The sequence below is a fragment of the Prinia subflava genome, chromosome 4 (genome assembly GCF_021018805.1).
Source record: "Prinia subflava isolate CZ2003 ecotype Zambia chromosome 4, Cam_Psub_1.2, whole genome shotgun sequence".
NCBI classification, from domain to species: domain Eukaryota; kingdom Metazoa; phylum Chordata; class Aves; order Passeriformes; family Cisticolidae; genus Prinia; species Prinia subflava.
In genome coordinates this window covers 24,054,346-24,077,105 of record NC_086250.1, presented here as the reverse complement: position 1 = coordinate 24,077,105, position 22,760 = coordinate 24,054,346, and the positions used below count along the sequence as shown (strand labels likewise).

At 43.5% G+C, this 22,760-nt stretch overlaps 1 protein-coding gene across 2 annotated transcripts; it reads right to left on the bottom strand.

Moving 5' to 3' along the window:
• Positions 1–392: 392 nt before the first annotated feature.
• ACO2 (aconitase 2) lies at positions 393–22,744 on the bottom strand. Of its 2 annotated transcripts, none has more exons than XM_063396019.1 (18): positions 22,566–22,744; positions 16,740–16,882; positions 15,433–15,691; positions 13,201–13,293; positions 11,118–11,276; positions 10,762–10,912; positions 9,406–9,510; positions 9,055–9,146; positions 8,672–8,777; positions 7,422–7,579; positions 6,291–6,364; positions 5,514–5,625; positions 5,222–5,344; positions 4,863–5,018; positions 2,695–2,886; positions 1,738–1,870; positions 1,306–1,427; positions 393–891 (listed from the first exon to the last, which is right to left on the bottom strand). In XM_063396019.1, the coding sequence occupies exons 1-18, from the start codon at positions 22,599–22,601 to the stop codon at positions 748–750; spliced, it is 2,358 nt and encodes a 785-aa protein (XP_063252089.1). In that variant the 5' UTR covers positions 22,602–22,744; the 3' UTR covers positions 393–747. The 2 variants fall into 2 exon arrangements, with proteins under 2 accessions (XP_063252089.1, XP_063252090.1); XM_063396020.1 differs by lacking the exon at positions 22,566–22,744 and adding an exon at positions 22,277–22,298.
• Positions 22,745–22,760: the final 16 nt, after the last annotated feature.

Here is a 22,760-nt window from a genome sequence, read left to right as displayed (position 1 = left end):
ATGTGGTTTTATGTGCTGCTCTCATGAGAGACTCCTCAACTTCCATCTCCTGCTGTAAGTTGTGCTTTAGGAAACAAGCTAAGGGTGCAGTGCTGGGAAAGCAGACACAGTAGGTGTTCTTTGCAAGGTGGTCATTGCTGTAATAGTGGCATTGTTGCCCTGGACAGGAATGTAGGGGAGAAGGTGGTCACAATCACAACTGCAGCCTGCAGTAGGTCAGTGTAAGAGCTAAACAGTCCAGGACAGCTGTGAGAGCTCCTTTTTTACCACACTGAGTTAGGGTTTGATTTGGGTTTTTTCTCCAACTAGCAATGATTTACAAGAAGTTCTTTCCCACCCTCCTAGCAATGACAGGGATTAGGATGATGAATACAATAACACATGACAGAAGAGATGGTCACATTCTTTATTTTCATTTTAAGTCTTTAGCCATCAGTAAAGTGAATGGGCAGAAAACAACCAACTGAACAGAGAAACCCACGTTTGCTGATTATTTTCAAATATAAATAATTGTGGGAGAACTGAAATTGAGCCAAAACAGAAAAAGGGAGGTGAGGAGTTTAAAAGACAAAAGTAAGCCTAGCTGCACTCCCTTTTCATAGTGTCAGTGAAGAGGAAGTACCATAACAAAGAGGAAGCTATGGTTACATTTGATCAGACATTTATTCCAACAGTAGGCATAGAATTGCACTTCCATGAAAATGCCAAAGCTGAATCGAGTCCAGTGCACTGGGGCATTGTGCGTACTTAGCTTGATTTCTGCTGCAGCTCCTTCATTCTGTTCAGGGCACTGCCAGCCTGGAACCACTCAATCTGCGACTCATTGAAGGTGTGGTTCAGCATGATTGTTTCTTGGCTCCCATTGGGATGCTTGATGATGCATTTCAGAGGCTAAAGGAAGAAGACAGTTTTATTTTCCCTTCTCTTTCAAGAGAGAAGGTTATCTGAAGCTTCTCACAGGAAAATTCCTACATGGTCTTAAAGGGCTGAAAAGGGAAAATTGCAGCTTAGGGTGGATCTTACATAACAATGAGGTTGCAGTTCCTTCTAGGGAACACTCATGCTTAAATCAGCAGGTCCATGAATTCAGAGTACTGTACAAAGGTTTCTCTTAACTGTTCAGAACACCAATGATTCTGACCTGCCCTGTATCTCCTAGCCCACGATATCTCACCTGCTCAACAGTGCCTGTGCTGCCTCAACTAGTACACAACTCCCATTGTACATACACAAGTAACATTGTTCCCCATCAGTGGTACATCCCTGCCACCAAATGCATGCATGACAAGGCACCCAGACTGCTACCTTTCCAGGTGCAAAGTCTTTCAAGTCCACGATGCTCAGCTTATCTACAGGATGAATCTTGTTATAGTCTGCTGGATCAGCAAAAGTGAGAGGCAGTAGACCTTGCTTCTTCAGATTGGTTTCTGTGGAGAACAAACCACCAACCATGCTTGTAACACACCATTAGGAAGCAGGATTACTTTCTGGCTGCCCAGTGCTTCTCAGAGTACTATTCCAGCAACAATTACTGTCTTTTAGGAAAATCAGCATATCCCTTGCTGGTGGCATACCTAAACTAGTATGTAACAGGACTCCTGACAGGAAGCACCTTGCTCTCTGTCAGCAGTGAGGGTTCATGCCTCTATGTGTTGAACCCTGGGCAAGGTATAAACACCACTTCCACTAAAACCGAACACATCCATTAACACACTTCACAGGGGACATGTGACTCACCATGGATCCTGGCAAAGCTCTTGGTGATGATGACCCTTCCTCCCAAGTGACGTGGCTCCAGTGCTGCATGCTCCCGGCTTGATCCCTCACCATAGTTTTCATCCCCAATAACTGCCCATTTGACACCCATTTTCTGTGACAAAAGACACAGATTTACATTTGTGCAGCCACTCAAGGGACAAATTAACAATAAATACCCACCCAAACATCTAATTTCAATATTTCACTGACGTTGCTAAGCTATGACACCTTCTCCCAGACGACTCCCTTGAGTTTTGAGAAAGGAGAGAAATAAAGGAGTTCAGTGTTTCACAGCAGTTAGGCACTGCCATCCTTGCTGACAAGCTGAGGAGGACTGCTCTTGGGATCCAGAGCATATATTTTCCTTCCTTGTCCTTCCACCTCTCCTTCCATCGAGTTAACCCAGACCAGTGTTTGCACCAACCATATTCTATTTCTGGAAGGGATATGGAAAATTTTAATTTCTCTCTACTGAAAGAGCCAATTGGAAACAAGTGCAAAGTTGTACAGAGGGTAAAAAGACATTTCTTGAGATTTGAAGCCTAGTGTTAAAGAATAAAGGGGATAAGACTATAATTTATTTAAACATTAGACTAGTCACAGGTGAAGCATTCCAGGACGTAACATTTAGTTAGTCTGATGACACCCATGCCTTGTAAGGTGTACAGAGCCTAAAGGACTTCTTCTTCTTTTGTCTATCATTTCTGGTCCCCTCTGAGTCACAAGAGCCTCCTCCCTCTTCCCCGTAGCAGGTAGGGACAGAATCTCCTACAGGAACTGCAATCATTAGAGAAAGTACTAAGAAAATGCCTCAATGCTGAGTGAATTTGCAGCTGCTGTTACTTGAGAGCAAGAGGTTGAGATCCTTATTCTTGGCACAGACTGCCCAAAGTGTAAACATCCTCTTAAAATAGATGTGCCAGGAGAACGTCTCACCTTGTAGTAACGGGCTGTGTCTGGGACTGGGCCAAACTCCTGGGTTAATGCGTTCCGCACAGAGTTGGCTTTGCCGTTTTCAATGTTGATGGCACCAATGAGCAGGTTGTTGGAGATGTTGTCGAGATGGCCACGGAATTTAAGCCACGGTCCGGCTGCAGAAATATGATCAGTGGTGCATTTCCCTTTTACCTAAAGCATAGTAGAAGAGAAGAATGTCTCAGGATGGAGTAGTGTACTTGACCCTTCCTCAACACTTTTAACTGTGAAGCATTAATTGGGAGTAGTGGTGGATACTCCAGAGGGCTCTGCAGCCCTTCAGAAAGACCTCAACAGGTTAGAGAGGTGAGCAGAGAAGAACTGTCTGAAGTTTAGCAAGGGCAGGTTCAGGGTCCTGCACCTGGGAAAAAGTAGCTCCATGCACAAGCACAGGCTGAGAGCTGACCTGCTGGAAAGCAGCTCTGCGGACAAAGACCTGGGGCTCCTGGTGGACACACAAGCTGTCCATGAGCCAGCAGTGTGCCTGTGTAACCAAGAAAGCCAATGGTATTCTGGGGTCAGTTAGGAAGAGTATTACCAGCTGGTCAAGGGAAGTGATCCTGTCCCTCAACTCAGTCTTAGTGACGCCACCTCTGGAGTGCTGTGTCCAATTCTGGGCTCCCTAGTACAAGAGAGACATGGAGCTCCTACAGCAGGCCCAGGGGAGGGTGACAAAGGTGATTAAGGGACTGGAGCATCTCCTGCTCAGCCTCAAGAAGAGACAAATGAGAGGGGACCTCTCATTTACAGTAAATAGGTATCTGAGGGGAGGTTGTCAAGAGTGTAGAGCCAGGCTCTGCTCAGTGGTGACAAGCAGTAGGACATGAGGCAATGGGGCAGAAACTGAGGCACAGGAAGTTCCACCTGAAGAAGAACTTTACTACTGTGCAGTGACCACACTGGAACAGATTGCCCAAAGAGGTTGTGGAGTCTCCCTCACTGGAGATATTTAAGAACCATCTGGACACAATCCTTTGCCATGTGCTCTGGGATGACCCTGCTTGAGCAGGGAGGTTGGGCCAGATGACCCCCTGTGGGCCCTTCTAACCTAACCCATTCTGTGAGCATCACATCTCTTTTTAAAAGCACAAACCCCAGAAAAGTGCATCAGTTACAGAATCAAGGCACTCTAAAGCAGAACAGTGCTCATTCTGCATGCATTGGGTAAGAACACCCCTTTTCCAAAGGGTAAATTACAAAAATTAGCTTAGCCATGACATCTCCCACTGTGTCCTCACTTCCCTCAGCAGCAGGTTGTTCAGGTACAAAAAGCAATTAAGCCCTTCCTGCTACAGCTCAGCCTCCCTGCTGGGGAACTTCAACAAGATGCCAAGTGTTACCCTTTAAGTTTCCAAAGTGCACATAAGCCTTCTCAGCTTATAAGACAGAATTCCCAAGCAAAGATAATGGCCCTCTAACTGGTAAGTTCTGAAGTGCTTATAAAGGAAGTGCCCATGTCAAAAACTTGTGCACAACAGTATAGCCCTTAGGAGTACCTCCAACTCTGTCACTGAGAATCACGGATGTCCCCAAGGGTCAGTTCATAAAGGACTGCATTTCAGAACCCCTCACCATATCAACTGAAGTTTCCATCTGTTAACTCACCTCAGGCAGTGAGGAGAAACCCATGTCTCCACTGAAAGACCAAATTGCAATGTTTAACAAGTATGAAGTAATTTCTCTTTCTATAAAGTGGGAAGAGAATATGCATACTGATGGATGAGAAGTTCGCAACAACCTCATTTCAGACAAAATACATCTTAGAACAGTCACAATTAGAGATGCTAATTAAAGAACCCATCCACCTTTCCATTGCAGGTTGTAACTGGGACAAATTCTGCAGAATGCATGGTTTGGGCAGGATCATACTACATGCTATAACAAGCTTGCTTTTGCATGGTATTAGCAAACCACTAGCCCAAAGGAAAAGAGTCACTTAGTTATAGCAGAAAGAAGTATCAGAAGGAAACATCTGGAAGAAAGGAAGACCCTTGCCTCCCTTTCTGTAACAGTGCGGTAAGGGGGGGAATCAGGTATCTCAAAGCCACATCCAAAGCTTCGCAGTTGCTGTGCAAACCCCTGTTCAAGAAGACCTGTTATAGCTGATGCTCCCCCACTTTGTTCCCGACCTTGATGAGGATCAGCATGTCTTCTAGGTCCTTGCCATCCCACTTATCAAAGGGCTCAAGAAGCTGGAGACGCTGGCTGGTGGGGCTCACATCCACGTGCTGCCCACTGCCATCCTTGGGAGGATATTGATAGGTATCCTGGCCTGGGTCAAACTCCTTCCAAAGAAGAAAGGAAAATCATCAGCCTCAGCCATCCCCCACCAGCATGTGAAGAACAAGCCAATATAGGCAACTGCACCCATTCTAGCTCTACCACCATGTGCCAAGAAAGAGGTCAGTGCATGTAAGTTCCATCAGTATAAATAAAACACTGTTAGTGTCAGGTCTTCCCTCCTTCTGCCCCCAGACAAAGCAGTTACCAGCTTGGGCAGCTCATCTGCATCAGGTGCCTCTAGTTTAAACTTCTTTCCATCTGCTCCTGTCAGGTAATCTGTCTCAGGGTTAAATTTTAGAGTGCCAGCAATGGACAGGGCTGTGACAATCTGAAAGAAAAAAAAAAATTTAAAAGCATATTCTACCTCCCATCACTTTATCTGCAAGTCCTACATCTAAGTCTCAAAGCCACCAGCCAAGCTACTAAACAAGGCACAGTGGGCCTCTTCTGCACGTGCCCTGAACTATTCCACACCCCCTCCTCTGGCTGTTTCTCACCTCTGGAGAGGTCACAAATGCGTGAGTCTCTGGATTGGCATCATTGCGACCTGTGAAATTCCGGTTGTAGGACGTGACTATTGTATTTTTCTCTCCTTTCTTGATATCCTTCCTGTGAAAGAAGCAAACATGCTCATGAGATACAAATGGAATATTGCTTCTAGATGTCTCACTGCTAGAATCCCCCAGCTTGGTTTTGGCAGCAATCACTATCTTAGAAACATGAGCTGGTGCCTGTACATGTTTTCCTCCCTTAAGCACAGACCAAAAATGAATGAATGCAAACTCAAGTCAAACACTGATTCTTGAATTGATTACATGGCTCACGTTGTTCATTGTTGAACTGTTCAAACAATAATCAGTTAACCACATTGCCTTTGGATATCCCACGGTCAGTCATGATAAAGCAACATAAGAGTGTGCCTCCCATCTCTTCTAATGGGAATTATTCTCCCTGCCACTCCAATGACTGAAGTTGGACCAATTCACTTTTCCTATTTTCCACTCTCTCACAGACAACAAATCTTTCTCCCCATTCTTTGCCTTCTACAAAAAACCTCCAGAATGTGTAACCATTCTACAGCTTTATTCAACTAAAGTCTCAATATAAATCTGTAGTCCTTTTTGCCTCCTCCAGTACCTATCAGACAAGTATGGCCAGTTGGTTTTTAAACATTTAATTATCAGTGTGTGGTATTTACAATCAAATCAGGCTTCACGGAGCATTTTGGGAACTAAAAGATACAAAGCTAGAGTGAGGTCCATCTTTCGTTTTACCTGTCCCACTGGCCGATGCATGGCCCACAGGCATTGGCAAGAACCAGCCCTCCAACTTCTCGAAGGATTTTTGCCTGGGGACAGAAAACAACTTTGTTACCTTAGAATGCCTGGAATGAGTTTCTGGGGTTGCTCTTTCAGGAGAAGACAGTAACATGAAGCACCAAGCCTAAGAAAATTCCTGTCCTTGTTTCAGTTTTGAGACACTTTTATAAATCCATGTGGTTTGACCCCAGTAAGACTGTAAATTAACACTGAGGCAGGGCACAGGATGACTTGCCATGATGTTCTCATTCTCTACCTGCTTGAGCCATCCAGCTACTTACAGACATTTGACTGAAGGGCAGAGTCTGATCTGATTAATGTTATGTAGACTTCCTGTCCATGTAAGAAGAGAATTGGCAACAGTGCAGTCAAGTATGTGTGCCTGCTCAGTCTACTCAGCAAAGAACTCAATTAAGCGGACAGCTGGAAAGGAAAGGTATGACTTGAAAGATAGGACTTGGTTGCAAGAGCCATCAAGCACTGGCTGGACCTATCCATATGTACATACTTGGTCCACACACTGTGACATCTAAAATTTACTAAATAGTAAAGTTAATTAAAACAACATTTTCTGCACAGAAAAACGGAAGGAAGTAGATAATGGTTCCTCAACAGAAACACTCCTTTTAAAGCCAAATATGAGTTTTGCCATAAGTTGGGTCTAAATTGGGAACCACCTTCCAACAAAAGGGCGTGCTCTCTTTATATATTGGAATAAAAGTGGATTGCAGCCCTTTGTCAGCCACGGCCATCTACAGAATCCCCGGAGCATGAGGCATCCCTTGCTATGCATACTGTTATCTCCTCAGGGCCCCTGTTCCTGACAACTGCCTCAGCCTTGTTCCGTTCTAATCCTGTTCTTACATGCCGAGGTAATAAAGATATCAGGTCAAAACACTGTCAAGATGATGGCAGGAGCCACAGGCACAGTAGCAAAACACCAGTTACTACATCAGTAGTTGCACCTCCAGCAATAAGAGAAGACAAAGTTTAGGAGGTTTCCATTAGTTAACTCTGGCCCCTTGAATACTGTCCTGAAGAATTTAACCCTTTCTGTTTGGAAGTGCAAAGAGCAGCCATACTCACATAACCATCTCTTTCAATGGTGGCACGGATCTGCTCTGACCCTGGTGTGATTGTGAACTTGGACTTGCACTTCAATCCATGCGCAAGCGCCTGTTTTGCCACCGCTGCAGAGCGTCCCATGTCCTCGTAGCTGGAGTTGGTACAGCTGCCAATCAAGCCTATGGTGACAGAAACAGGGTGGTGGTTACTGCAGCCCTGGTACTTGGAAGATTCTCCCTGACCTGTCTCCCAGAAGAACAAACAAGGGATAACCAACTTTTTCTGTTGAGAAGGAATCTGAAAGGCTTTCAGGTACTAACACTGCCAAGCTTTCCAGCAATATACTGTGGTCACAAGCAATCCCTTGTCCAGCTCTAGAGGTTGCACAGTCAGAACACACTACCCATCACTAGTCTAATCTAACTAGCTTATTGTTTTACAAGACCTGAGTGTCACCTACTTGCGCTTTCGTTAAGCAAATAACCAAATAGAGGTATTGTTCCACAAAGACAGAAAAAATTTCAAATCAAGATGGCAAAAATGGAAGAAATTATGAAAACATCTTTGTTGTAGTATGAAGACCACATGAGGACATGTACCATCCTGACAGCATTCTGGTGCTAAGCAGCAAAATAAAAATTCTCTTGGTGTTACAGCTGCTGTAACTGTATGCTATTTGTAACACTATCATATAATACAATTACTACCTGGGATACAGCTTTACAATGTACTTCTGTTCTTTTCATTCCTTCCTCCACTTCATGAGCAACACTTGAGAAGCCAGCCCACAAGTTACCATCCCAAAAGCAAGTACGTAATTTTCCAAGCCTGCTTTTTAGGACAGCAAGTACTAACTTCATTATGTCCCAAGGGTTCAACAGCCAACTGCTGGGAGTGCTGACAACCATGCTCCTGGCAAATCTCTGCAACAGGCAAATCCATGGCACAAAAGCTATCTTCAATGGGTAACATTTCTATCAATCGAAACATTCAAAAGCTTCAAAAATGGAAGAAAACCAAACCTGGTCTACCTCTTGAAATTAAAATCCCTCCTACTATCCCAGATCTCATCCAACACACTTGGCCCATGTGGCCACTACTTTTCCCAGAAAATTCATATAGCCATAAAGAGATGACACTGCACCAAAGTCAAAGGAATACAGCAGCAGTGGAAAAAGTGGATCCCAAGCTATGTAACCAAAAGCTTATCTCAAGACAACAATGTTTATGCCACAAATATGAAGGCAGAGGAAAAAGCAAATGCTACTCACCAACTCTGATATCAACAGGCCAGCCCTCCTTTTCTGCCACAGCACCAATATCTGACACAGGGTGCGCCAGGTCTGGTGTGAAAGGTCCATTGATATGTGGTTTCAGCTTTAAGAAACAGTGACAAAGTCAGAAATCATAGTAGCAAAGAATAACTCCAAAACACAGCAGCAAATCAATTCCTTTCACAGCTCTATCTGGAAGTTGTTTAACTAGAATTCTCCTACATGAACACTGGAGTATAAGCTGTCAGTGAAGAAGACCTGAATGTATTTCATGTGTTCTAGTACAGCACCAGGGGTGTTGTATCAAACTCCCAGCTTGGTCCTCATTCACACAAAGCATGTCACAGCATTCAAGATGGCAAGAAGAAAGGAAGCCTTACCTCACTGAGGTTGATTTCTATCACCTGGTCATACTGACAACCAGAATCTGGTACCAAGTGTTGCTTGAATTCATCTGCTAGTGCAGCTATATCTGGAATACCAAAGAAGGAAGATCTGAAAAGTGCAGCAAATATGAAGGAGAAAAAAAGTCTAGAACAACTAAACACAGGGGGTCCACTGCGTAATTCACCAGCCACTTCATCTACTGACTAACTACTTGTAGCAGATGACCTACAGGACCACATAAAGTCAAAACTCACATCAGACAACACCATAGGAGCATACTGCTCCCAGAATACACTCCACTTGAACCCATACTTCTACCCATTTCAATCCCCAAATCCTCTTACCAGCTCGCCCAGTCTTGCCCAAGTATTTCTTCATGCGTTCATTGTAAGGGAAGATCGACGTGGTAGCTCCAATTTCAGCTCCCATGTTACAGATTGTTGCCATTCCTAGAGAAGTAGGAGAAGACACCACTGTGTCAAAGGAGAAAGTACAAGGCCACTCAATTCTCCAAAAGTCATGCAAAAGACAGGAAAGCTAAGAGAGATCAGCGCATCAGCCACAGAAACCTAAAGCCACAGGTGAGATGAGACTGACAACATATTGGCTGACTCAGCCCCCTATGTTTCTGATCAATACAGTGCCTGCAACCAGACTCTTGTGGAAGGAATGAGCCAAAAGTTGCACTGCTATCTACAGATACTGGAAGGGATAACAAGGAACTCCTGTTTGCACTGGGCATCAAATAACTTACAGCAGTGAGCAGTGTCTCTGCTACCTCCAATGAATGTTCTGTCCTGCCCTACCATCTCTTTTATCTTTACTGGAGGAGCTAGGCATTTGTGAGAAATTTAATGGGCTGAATAAAATGCTTCCAGTGACAGAACAGAATAAAAATATTCCAAATATTTGCTGACAGCACTGGGATCAACCATCTCTTTCAAGGACACAGCAATGAGGCTGTAGAAGCTCCTGTTTTACATATAACAAACTAGAAGCAGATATAAAATTCTTCTGATTTCATAGAAAAAATCCCAAACTGCTTTCAGTTTGTAAGCCTAAGTATTCCAAGTTGTAGCCAAGTCATGCAAATGACAGTGTAAGTCCAGCTTGAAGGCTGCACTTCAAGCTAAAGGAAGACACATTTCTTGCAATTTGGTCCTAACTAGCATATTACAGAGAACTGCAATTTTTGCTAGTTCAATTTCAGCACCCAAGATCCACAATTAGCTAGTATCAACTGCATGTTACAAACTGCTTTCTGGTCTCAGAACCTCTGCTCTTTGTTTAGTAGATGTCACACATACATTCCAATTAACCTGTTTCTTTTATTTTCACAGCCAGATTAGGCTGAAATGAAAATGTCATTCCTTTATCACAAGCATCTCCACCCTCTAAGTATACACTGGAATACATCCACCCTTATTCTTATCCTGATACATTTTACAGGATTCTTCACAATTAATCATTCCATTTTCTCAGAATCACAAGACAATTTAATGGAGAGAGGTCACTTTTTCACTGAGAGGGAGTGCTGTCTTGTTACACCACTCTTCCATTTTGCCATGTACAAACTGCCAGGCCAGGCTAAGGGAGAATGTTTGGTACTTCTTGTTTGTTTCCCTTCCCAGCCCCCACAGATAGTTCAACATCCAGCTCCACCAACAATCCACTCAAATAAGAGATCTGTGTTGACTTACCTGTGCAGGAGATTGAATCCACACCCGGCCCATGGTATTCAATGATGGCACCTGTTCCACCCTTGACAGTGAGGATGCCAGCCACTTTCAGGATCACGTCTTTAGGAGAAGTCCAGCCTGAGAGCTTGCCAGTCAGTTTTACACCAATAACCTGAGCAACATCAACGAGGGGAAAAAAACACTGATGTCACTTTCTGTCAGAAAGGTAGCAGGATACAGTTCTCCTGTAGGGTATATTCCTGTCACACTGCAATGGTATCTGGTGCCTTATATACATAGTGCTTGAAAATCAATGCTCCTTAAACATCATATATATCATCCTTGACGTCAAAGCTTAATATTCCTTCTCCTCCTACCTTTGGGCATTTGAGCTCCCAAGGGATTCCTGCCATGACATCCACAGCATCAGCTCCACCCACACCAATGCAGATTCCCCCCAAGCCACCTCCATTGGGGGTGTGCGAATCTGTGCCGATCAGCATAACCCCAGGGTAGGAGTAGTTCTCCAGAATGATCTGAAAATAAAAATGGATTGTTTGCTTGCTTGTTTCGTGGGAAAGGAGGGGAAAGACAGCAGAAAGACAACAAGAACAAGAGTTTTGATCAGTCTATATCTGCAGATTTCAGTAGCAAGAAAATAACTGCATTTGGGTTGGATTGGAAATTCTCTTCTGTTTCAACTCCTTGTGGAGGATGTAATGACAGAACAAGGTACCAAGTCTCAGTCCCAGGATCCTTGCTCATCCCAGGATAATAAAAAATATTAGAAAACAATCCCCTTTTTTTCATTCCAGTTTAGGCTTTTGCTAAGGTGCCACATTTGTTAGGGCTCAAGAGTCTGTTCCATAATCTCCATACCCTTAATGAACAGCTGAGCACATCAGTTCACTTATCCAATGCTAGCGAGATCCGTAGCCTTTGTGCTCCCATAGCAGCAGAATACCAACAGGTTCTTCCTATCCATGCTGCCAGCCAAAACTTAATTACATAGAACTTCTCACCAAGAAATCTGTGCCCTTCTCTTATTACTGTTATTAGTTCTGTGCAAGACTTTTCAACTATTAACAAAACCACAAAACCATTCTTCAATGAAAAAAAGAGATTTCTGTGGTAGCAACACTCAATCTAGAGAACTAGAGAACTCAATCTAATGAACTTCTCACTGCATATGTGCCACACCAACACTAGGGACAGCCTTTCTGGGAAGCATAGAACTCACAGCACATGCATCACAGAACAGCTTGAACAGAACTAAGGCAGTCCTTTACCAAAAAGACTAAGGCTTTGCTTTCAGAACTTTCAGCTTTATATTCCTGTAGCCACATTAACATATCTGTGTGAGAAAGGTCACTCTCAAGGCCTCAACTTTGGCAGAGTTGTACTCAAGCTATACAACAGGACCAGTTTCCTCCAGCCAGAGAAAGTCAGCCACAAGACTAGTAACCACAGCACGGAGCTATGTTGCTGCGTGACTTGTTTCAAGTGAACTGAGGTGTTCCCACAACCTTTTGAAGAGTTCATCTGTTGCATCACATTAAGTTAAGGTAACCTTAGTAAATCATTTTGTAGCTAAGAAAACACAGCAGAGAGCTCTTGACTGCACCTGGTCACAAGTTCCCTGTTGACAGGATGCTTACCAGTCATCCATTCTCCTCTCCACTCCTTTTGCTTCATGCTGTTCTTCAACTTTTGCTGCCTGAGACTCAGAGGAACAATGAAAAATGACTACTGGACCCTCAAAGCAAACCAACCACAAGCAAGTTAGGGGCATCCTGACAGAGGATGGTTTTTGTTGGTTTAAAAAAAAAAAAGCTTCATTAAGTGGTAAGTTACCTTGGGACTGTCACATTCTTTTTCAGATCCAAGTGTAATAACAAGATAATCTAAGACTTGGAAACTGTTTTGCATTTTATTCAAATTCACCCAGCAACACCTTAAGTGTCACCAGTCTTGAGTACTTGAAGTATGCTGCTCTGTTGTGTCCTCATATACTCTTCTGGGTTTTACACAACTAAATGCATACATAATAACCCTAAAAAAGTATGTTCCAAGGCTGCTTTCTTTATCGCCAAAAGCAATTCACATTAACCCTATGTGGCAAGCTTCATGGCCTCACCTCACTGTCTGAATTGTACTAAGAGGAGCCAGCCAACAAGCAGTCAAGGTATTTCAAGCTCCTGTGATTCACATGGCATGCTGTTGGCACTACCTAATGACACATCAGATTACAGTTTGACCAACATAACCTTTAAAAAACCCCCCACTGTTGTCAAGATAACAAAGAGAGCAAGTAAGAAACCTGGCCTGCCTTGCCCCGAGCAAAGCAAGTTGTTTCCCTAAACCGGTCAAATTCTCTAAGGGTTTGTACTTGAACTCTCTCTCCACCCTAAGGTAAAAGACCCACTGCATGTTCAAAGACTGCAAACACACTCACTTTACCTGGTGAATGATTCCTGACCCAGGTTTCCAGAATCCCACTCCATACTTGGCACCAGCCGTTGATAGAAAGTTGTACACCTCCTGGTTTATATCCTATTCACGCAGGGAAGCATAGAGCATTAGTACTTCATTTTGTTCTTCCATACATCAAAAGCTCATTCAAAGACATTCCCTTGTCTCACATGCCTGCCTGTAGTTTGCTTCTCACTTTTGCAGCAGCTGGAGGGAGGTGCACATTATTTTTAAAATCAAAAGGTTAAGATTAAGACTGTTTGACAGACAGTTGTAACAGGCCAATTAATTTCATCCCACTTGTAGCTCTACTACAAGTGAGCATCCTTTTTTAGTTTCTAATTCCAAACAACACAATTTAAGGAAAACCCTGCCAATAAACCATTTAAAAATGCTGTGCTCACTTTTTCTATTCTCAGGGGGGTTTTAACGCGTTTCCCTCACTCATTTTAGCCCCTCCTTCCTTCTCTACTAGATGTTCTTTTTCCTATACAGATGCTCTGGAGACATTTCAAATCCCTTGGATAAATATTCTGGCTTTATTTTTAAAGAGTATGAAATGGAACTGGAAGTTGTTCGCTGCCAGGGGAGTTGGTGAGTGTCATTTGTCCCCTCCTTAAGACTCACACAATGCTGCCTTTCTTGCTGCACTGTCACCATTGTTGATGGATGTCACACTGTGAAAATTGCTTGTGGGAAAAACCATGGCTGCCAAGGAAGTATGACACTATTATATTCTAACAGTTCTTGGCAGAAGAGTGGTGGAGTAGGTAAGAGAAGCACTAGAGGGAGAGAATTTCTTAAAGACTGTTCTCATGCAGCTAAGCTTCAGAATAAAGGGAAAGGGGAAATGAGATAAGTGAAGAATTGTCTCAGCACACATTTGCTGAAGTTTCCCAAGAGGCAGCAGCAGCTCTTTAAGCCTCGTTTTCCACTGGGAGTTGGGTCATTCCACTCTGTTTGTGCATCCCTCCCTCAGTAAATCAAACCACCCTCTGGCCTGCCAGCATTCATTGCGTGCCAATTGGCAGCAGCAGAGGCCGGTCAGAAGAAGGCAGGATCTTTACTTGCTCTGCTCAGAGTGGATGGCAAAGAAGGAACTCAGCTCAGTTCAGGGCTGCAGCAAATATAATCACACTATTGAGAATAAATGCAGGAACAGGGGAAAGGGGAAAACAGGAGATGAATGAGAGAAAAGAAACTGTCTGTTTTAGTTAAGTCTCAAACTGTTAATGGCATAACTTAGGACTGAGACAAGCAGAGTAAGAACGCCCCATATCACTCCTGAGTGGTGCAAGTTGCTTTAATTGTGGCCCACTGAAGAAAGCCAAAAGCAGATACTTCAACACCACAAGTTTCTGAGAATAGATATGGACTAAAATCTTAAAATGCAGCTGACCTCTGTTTACTGTTTGTAAATTCTGGTATCAACATTCAAGGTGCAATTCCTCCTGGCTCTTACAGTGGACTTAGGCTAAGTCCACTCGGAGGATCCAGATTTCCTTGACAGATGCATTGTGGGATGTCATGATAAATGTGTCCGTATATTACAGAAGCTCATTTGGGGAGTAATAAGCAGTGAAACAGTTGCATAAAATTTAAAAATGGGAGTGAATCAGCAGTTGGACAAACAACACTTTGAAATTCCCAAATAAAACCCAACATCCTCCATGTTTTTACACACATTTATACTATACCCATGAGTCATGAAAGCTGAATATGATTCAGTCATTGCACTTCAGATAATCACTACCAAATGGTTTGGGAAAGTAACTACCTGCCTCCCCCACACAGGATATACCAGTGCAATGCTGGAACACATGTTCGTCAAGTTTTTCACACTGCAACACAGAGTAATCTGACTTCCTTTTTTTACCCTTGAGATATTTTTTTTCTTTCCTTTAGATGAAGTATCTTCTCTCTCCAGAACACACGTAATCTGGGCTTCCATCACTAACAACTTAAGACTAGCTTCTCCCACATTCATGGTCCTTTAAACCATGGACCATGGTTTGGATGAATCTGAGCTGAAAAACTCCCAAAAATCCATTTAGTCTGTTTCTTCACTGCATTTGATCAACAGAGCTGACCACCACAGGCAATCTGTTACTATATCTGATTCCTGGCTGTCCTTCTGGGAAAAAAAAATAAAATAATCTCTTCCTTCAACTGGAAGGACATTTTCAAACAGACAGAAGTTAAAGTCTCTGCAATAGTGACCTTGGCTCTTTGAAGATCCTTTTCACCACCTGACTGGGCCTCGATGAGGTGATCACAGTGGATGGTGGAAGGCACAGCCACTTTCGGCAGCCCGCTGCTAATGAACTGAAGCATTGCCATCTGAGCTGTGGCATCCTGCATGGCCACGCGGTCTGGCCGTAAGCGCAGATAGGTCTTGCCGCGCTCGATCTCCTGTTTTGCTGGGTCATCCAGGTGTCCATATACAATCTTCTCAGACAAGGTCAGAGGGCGGTCAAGCCTGGGGAGAATAATTTTAGTATCTGCATCTTGTGTACTTCAACATTTGCCCCTTTAAGCATGTAACAGAATGTTTCCCTATATTGCTCAGACTGTTAAGATCCATTAGCGCACAGAAACCTCCATGCTCTTCTTACAGCACTAAAATATCAACTGGCAAGTAGTTAAAACAAGGGTTCAGTTCATAAAATTAAAAAATATATGAATTGATGTCATTGTATGCTTTCTTTTCTAATCCTCCTACACTATAAAAAAAGAAACACTGACTGCTCACTTCTTGAGTCATACTTCAGGACAGCAAATACAGAGGTGAGACAGAGGTCAGACTCAATTCACGAATACCAGATCCCACAGCAAATACAACTAAATGGCGTCTTGTGACCTCAGACCTTTCATCCTGCAGCTGTATCAGCTGAGGAATCTATTTATGTATGTAGCAAGATCTTCTGAGAAGTAACTAAATCAACACAACTTGAAATGAGAGCTGCCGCATTTAACAAGGGACACAAAGACTGAAGGACAAGTCATACAAATCACTGCCACAGTAAGTGGAGCAGGAGTGACAAATTAGCAGGCACAGAAGCCTCTATCAGCAGATTAAGGTAACTATATTTACATATGCTATGAATTCCTAGCCCTTTATTCCATCCATATACAATCTACAGCAGAACATGGCGCAAAGAAGCATTAGCTTATAATAACCATTGCCCACGTGCTGCTGCCCCAGAAAGACGCCTGGGGCAATGTGAAGACTCCTCAATGAGGGTATTAAAGAGCATGGAGCCCTTTACAGCACCTCCTTTGCACTGGCCTGGTTCTCTGCACATTGCAGTGCTTCATCATATCCTTCAACCTTTCCCACAGAGCCTCACCACTAGGATGAGACACTACAACTCATGCTTCACTATATTTACAACTGCCACTGCTCAGTGCTGCTTTCTCTGGTAAACATTCCTTGTTCCAGAGCCCCACAACATTCTTCCTCTCCTGTCAATACAGAGCTCAATTCAATACAATGACCCCTTCCTTCTTCCCTTCTCCACTCTTACCTCTTACGGACAATGTTGATGTTCTTCTCCAGCTTTTCATAATTTATGTATTCATTAGGTTCAAAGTGGCTCATGGCCACCTTGGCCCGCTGGCACAGGATGGGAGCAACATGGTAGCGTCGTACCCCACTATTCAAGGCATGCTGAAAAAAGGAGAGTATTAGCACTGGAACCCTGCAGAGTGAATTTCTGTAACATATCAATACAAAACGTTTTTCAATTTTTGTGACTGGAATTTTACAGACTGAGGAACAGAAAAATTGCGAAAGTTTTTAAAGGTACCCAAATACATTTCATCATACAATACTGCATACGATCTTAAACCAGTGAGAGACCAGGGTACCCAGAACAGGTAGCATTTACTAAATTATTCCACATTTTTATTTGTTGCACCAGATACTTTATGCTTTCAAATGAGAAATTTGCTTTCAGGCAATGCTGAGCCAATTCTCAAGAAAGCACTACACTCCAGACACATTAGAATCGTGGTGGAGAAGAACCAATGCCGTTTCTAAAGGAAACTATCCCTAGGTTTGTATTTGCTTGCTGGCATTGAGTTGACATTGAAAGACTGGAAGGTGACACAGCATGAGTCCGAGTGGACACACCTCTGTTCCACCATCACATATTAAGTTTCCTAGGCAGGGTCCCTCCATACTGCTACAAAACATTATATTTCCACAAGGAGACTTCGGTGTACAGGCCTGGTCTACAAGGTAAAACAGAACAGTAAAAGCAAGATGTGGAAAAAACACACCAGCTCCACCAGCCTGGCTGCACAAATCCAGGTGCTCTTTTTCTCACTCTCACAAAGGCACCCTCACCTTTCTCCTCCGAAAAGCCTTGCTCTTACTTTACAGGTGACTTAACTGCATGACAGGTGAACTACACTGTGAGCTGAATGTATCAGCAGAAAGTGCCAGGGGCAAAAAAAGGCCAGATTTCACTTGGCAGCCTCCATAGTACCAGACAGTTTCCTGGAACACAGGAGAAAGGCAGGCTATGTTGAGGCACCTTTACAGCACCTGATCTGAAAGAGACAAGTCAGTGCCCAGGGCTAAAAGCTGTCATGCAGCTTTGAAAACTGAGTCAGACAGCAACGTCCATAAAAACTTCCAAGGATTTGGCACATGCATTTCTTATATGCTTTCAGAGTCTCATTCATCAGCATCAGTCTGGAAACAGACTGAAGAAGAGTTCAGAGTTCTTTTTCCTCCATTATTACACCTTAATCTTAATCCCGCTTTTTCTATCATCCACTACTTCCGAGTTACAAAGTTTTGATCAGTACAGGTTAATAAACGTAGCAGTACTATACCCCTTTTGCACGTGTGATTGTAAATATTCCTTGTTCAAAACACAATCATTGTACCTACCACTGTTTTTTTTTTTACCACTGTCAAAAAAACCTAGTTAATTCTTTAAACCTGTTCAACCATTTTAATGTTTCCCTGTGAATATTTTTCCAGCTTTCTTGTTACCAGCATTGAAAAGATTGCCTGAAATAATCACAGTAAAAGAGACATCACCAATTTTTAGCCAAATCTCTTGTTTTATTGTCCTTTTGATAACACTTGTTAGTATTTTTGCAACAAAATTTTTGGGAAAGCTAGGCAAGTTCACACTACTCAGTGCACTAGCAGTAAGGGTGGAGTTTGCATTTATACCTTACTATCCTAAGCCATTATACAAAGAGATTTTGGTAGAAGCAGTACCTACAGCAGACCTATAGCAGCTGCATGCCACTGTCATAAAAGAATATCTGAGTAAAGTGAACCTGATGGTATAAAGAGGGCACTGGTCCTTCATGAGTGCATGGGAAACCCAGTCATCAAATTTCACTGTGATGCACTTTGATCTTAGAACTTCCAGAACTTATCACAAGTGTCAGACTTAACACTTTTCCTTCTTCCACCCGCAAAAACAACAACAACAACAACCAACCAACCAACCAAAAACCCCCATAACAACCATCCACATCAAATCAAACACCACCCAGCCTCCCACTGTTTAACATCCAAACTAGGCAAAGCCTAGTAGCCTCATAACCTTTAAGTTTGCTTTGTCCTGGCCTTTTTTTTTTTTTTTAACCTCACAAGATATTCACTGTCTTGTGACAGTTTCCAACTGCTGGAGTGGCTGGGGAAAAAAACCACTGAGCTATTTAATCACTGTTCATGGAAAAATAATCTTTTTCCCAGGCCAGGAAATGTATTGTGGTTTAACCCAGTAATTTTTTCTTAATTCATCATAGAGAAGAATAGATATGCAAGCCACAGAGGCTTCATAGCATCTTAGTCTTGCCTGGGACCAAAGCTGATTAAAATAGAAATCTGAAGCAGGGCACTCCAAAAAGAAGTACAACAAAACTTTTCAAAACAAAATTCAGGTAAAATCTTTTCTGCTTGAACATACATGTCTATGGGTCTTTTCACTTCATGAAATGGCACAAGGAAATGTAATACTTTTTCTCATATTATGTCAGTGTTCAGCTGGTAATCACAAAATCAGCAATACAGTGTAGTTGAATCCCACTGACCACAGCTTCAGGCTACCAGAAGCAGGAAGAGAGCATGTTTAAGGTGAAGGATTTTGTGTGGGCCTGAAAAAGTCTGGAAAATAAACTGAAGATCTATTTCTGTAATGGCCAATACGACCCAGGGAAAATAGCTGCCTAGACCAATCAGCTTCAGTAGACTGGAGAATAATTTTTATCTACATAAGAATTTTTAAAGGCATCTATTTAAGAAGTGCCGTCTTCATTTTACCAGGATATAAATCTAATTCTGTATTACTGCTGGGAATTATCTGATTCAATATGGTTGTTCTCATGTTGGCATCCAGCAAGTCTAAGGCTCCACCACCACTCACCATCAAGCATAAACTGCCTGGTTCAAAAGTCCGATCTCTCCTCACAAAGAATCTACACTATATCACTCATCACACCTGTCTATTCTCCATGGCTGTCCTTCCTGTATTGCATCCTCAGCAACAGGGTGGCAGAACTGCAAGATTAAGGAAAAGTCACAAGCCTGACAGTTCACAGCTTCATTCCCTCTCACTCTTCTCTGAGAGGGAATGTACTAGTGATTTGTGAGGCTTCCATGAGGATGCCGCACAAAGCACTAGTGAGGTGTTTTTTCAGTAAATAGTGAGAAGTCCCGTGAGCCCAACAGCCACAGGAAATAGGCAGCCACCAATCTTTAAATTTTTCCTTATATCCAGGAACTGTTTATTTCCAGGCCAACGAAGCAGCTGCCACGTGACCTCTTGTCACCTGGCACTGAATCCCTTATTCCAGTTTGAGTGTCCTTGTTCAAATTTCAGCAAAAGAAATGGCAGTAATCATTATAAGGCTCCTGAGCCTACTGGTATTTTACCAGGTGAAAACTTCCTTAAAAGACAGAAGAAAGCCAGGCTAATAAATGGGTCATTATTTCTGAAATCTCTGTAAGGAAGCTAACACTGCCCTTTATAGATTTTAAGGTAACTACCTTGCATTTAGCTCATTACAGTGAATGTTCCAGATGCAAGGGGAGTCTGAGTTCAGAAAATAAATTGCATTTTGGCAGCCAGTAAGGCAGACGAACCCAGTGAGCAAAAACTCATGTTCAAAAGAGTAGCAACTGTGTTACATGCATTCCTATCTGGGAAATCTGTCCTAGAAATCCCAGCTGAAACACAAAATACCATTCTTTCTCATCTTCCCTGATCTAAGAACATTGGCCAAGTTTCCAACATTCACCATGATTCAGCCTAAAAAAACAAAAACAAACAAACAAACAAACACCAAAAAACCCCCACAAAAGCAGTGTGGTATAATCAAATCATTTTCTAAACCCACCTCAAAAGAGCAATCAAAATTAAGGTTCTGAAGATCAGTTTAGCCCTGGCCAACATTTCTGCCAGATACACAAAGCTGCCCATGCACAATTTCAGTACTTACCCACAGTGCCGTCAATAAACCAAATATTTCAGGCAGTTTAGAGTTTTACAGTCCTCCCTTTCAGTCCATCTTCAGCCAATGTGGGTCAAAAAATGGAATGCTACTAAAAGCGTTATCTCACATAGACAGAAAAAAGATCTTGACCCTTTGAGGCTATTGGAACTATACTTTAAATAGGATAGTCAGTCCAAATCAGGCTAATTCCAATTTACTTCCCTCAAAGGCAAGCTTTCTCTGCAGTTCCAATTCCAAAACAGTTCCAGGAAGGGAGACAAACAGGACCAATAATAGTAATATGTGCCATGCTCATATTACTGCTGGCACTATCACAGTGATTGACACAATGCTCATATTCATTAATCTCTAGGATGCTACACAGGGGCAAAAAACTTGCCTCCTAAAGACATCACCGAGAGGCATGTTTGATTACCATCACAGATTTAGTCCTTCGGGGGGGGGGTGGGGGGAAGAAATATGCACCTTGAGCCTGATAATAGACAACAACCTCCTAGAATACTAATTCCCCATATCGACTGTGGCAGCCTTTGTTTTGCATCATAGAATATTAATCTTAGCAAATGACTGCTTGTTCTTATGCAATGTCACACCATAAAACAAGAACCAATTTATTACCCTAATAAAAGATTTGCCTTCACTTTATGAGTAGTCATTTCTGCTCAAAGTACAAACTAAAAATATTTAACAACTAAGAACAAATACATCAACCTAACTGAAATGGTGCTATTCTGTAACTTTCATCTAAATTTCAAAACCCCTATACTTCTCTAAAACATGTACCTCTAAAGTAAGACAGTAATAACAAAACTAGAATTAAGATTCACAAAAGACTTTCAGAATACTAAAAGCCAACCAAGTTCTTACTTCAGTTCCCTAAGAAAGGGGAACACATTGGCCAAGGTCACAAGTGGCAAACTGAGAAGTTACACTGCCTGCCTTTATCACAGGGAAGCAAAGACTTCCTTATCCCTTAGCAGTCCTAAACAGAAAATTGCACCTGCTATTTGCCTTACAGGCTTTAAAAAATCATGAAAACTTTATTACTGTGAGTAGACATTAAACACATCAAAGTCTGAAGGAAAGCAATCTCTGTGGCAAGGTCATACTACTGGCAAAGCTGAGTTTTAGAGGTCATGACAGACCTCTATGAGAGCCATGGCCCCGGGAAAAAAGGCAATTTATGAGCCCGACCTGCTTGCTTCTTCAGCCTTCCTAACTCTCATTGATACACGGATGATGGAATCTTTGTCACCCAGGGGCCTCTGTTTGTATTAAAAGAAGGATTTTTGAAGCAAAGTAGCCACAAGACAGCTCAGTCATACAACAAGGAGTCAGTCACCTTATGCTGTCGCACGCCCCATAAGGGGAAGTAATACAAGACGAGGGAAAGAAAAATGCCTGCCCCAGGGAAAGACCTTCTATTTCACCGTTCGGGCCGGCACCCTCGGGCTCTCTGTCCTGCTAGGCCCGGGGCTTTGACAGCGACTCCAACACACGGCCGCGAGGTCCGCGTGAACGGGGGAGGCGGCGGCGCTAGGCCGCGTCCCCACCGCCCCATTCACCTTGCACTCACCTTGACGGCCAGCCGGGCCCGGTGGCGGGAGGCGCCCTGCCCCAGGGCCCGAGCAGCAGCCACGCCGCGGCCGCCAAAGCCGCGGCCGCCCCACCATCGCCATGGAAACAGGGCGTGGGGCCGCACCGGGGACACGCTGACCTACACGCGGAAGCGGGGACGGCCCGACCCCGAGGCTGCGGGCATGCGGCCGCCCTCCAGACCGCCCAGCGGGCAGTGACCTTGTCCCTGCCGCAATCCCCGCCGCCCGTCCCGCCCGCTGCCTGCCCCGCCCGCCGCCACCGCTCACCCTCAGCCGAGCGACCACCACGCAGTACGGCGCCATTTTGTTCACTGACAAAGATGGAGTCGCGCCGCGATGGCGTCACGCGGCCGCTTTGAAATCTCCGGCGCCCTGGGGGGGCGTGGCCGGCGAGTCCTGGCAGGGAGACATCCTCGACAGGGAGCGGGTCATCGGCTGCCACGCGAGATTCCTTTGGGCGGA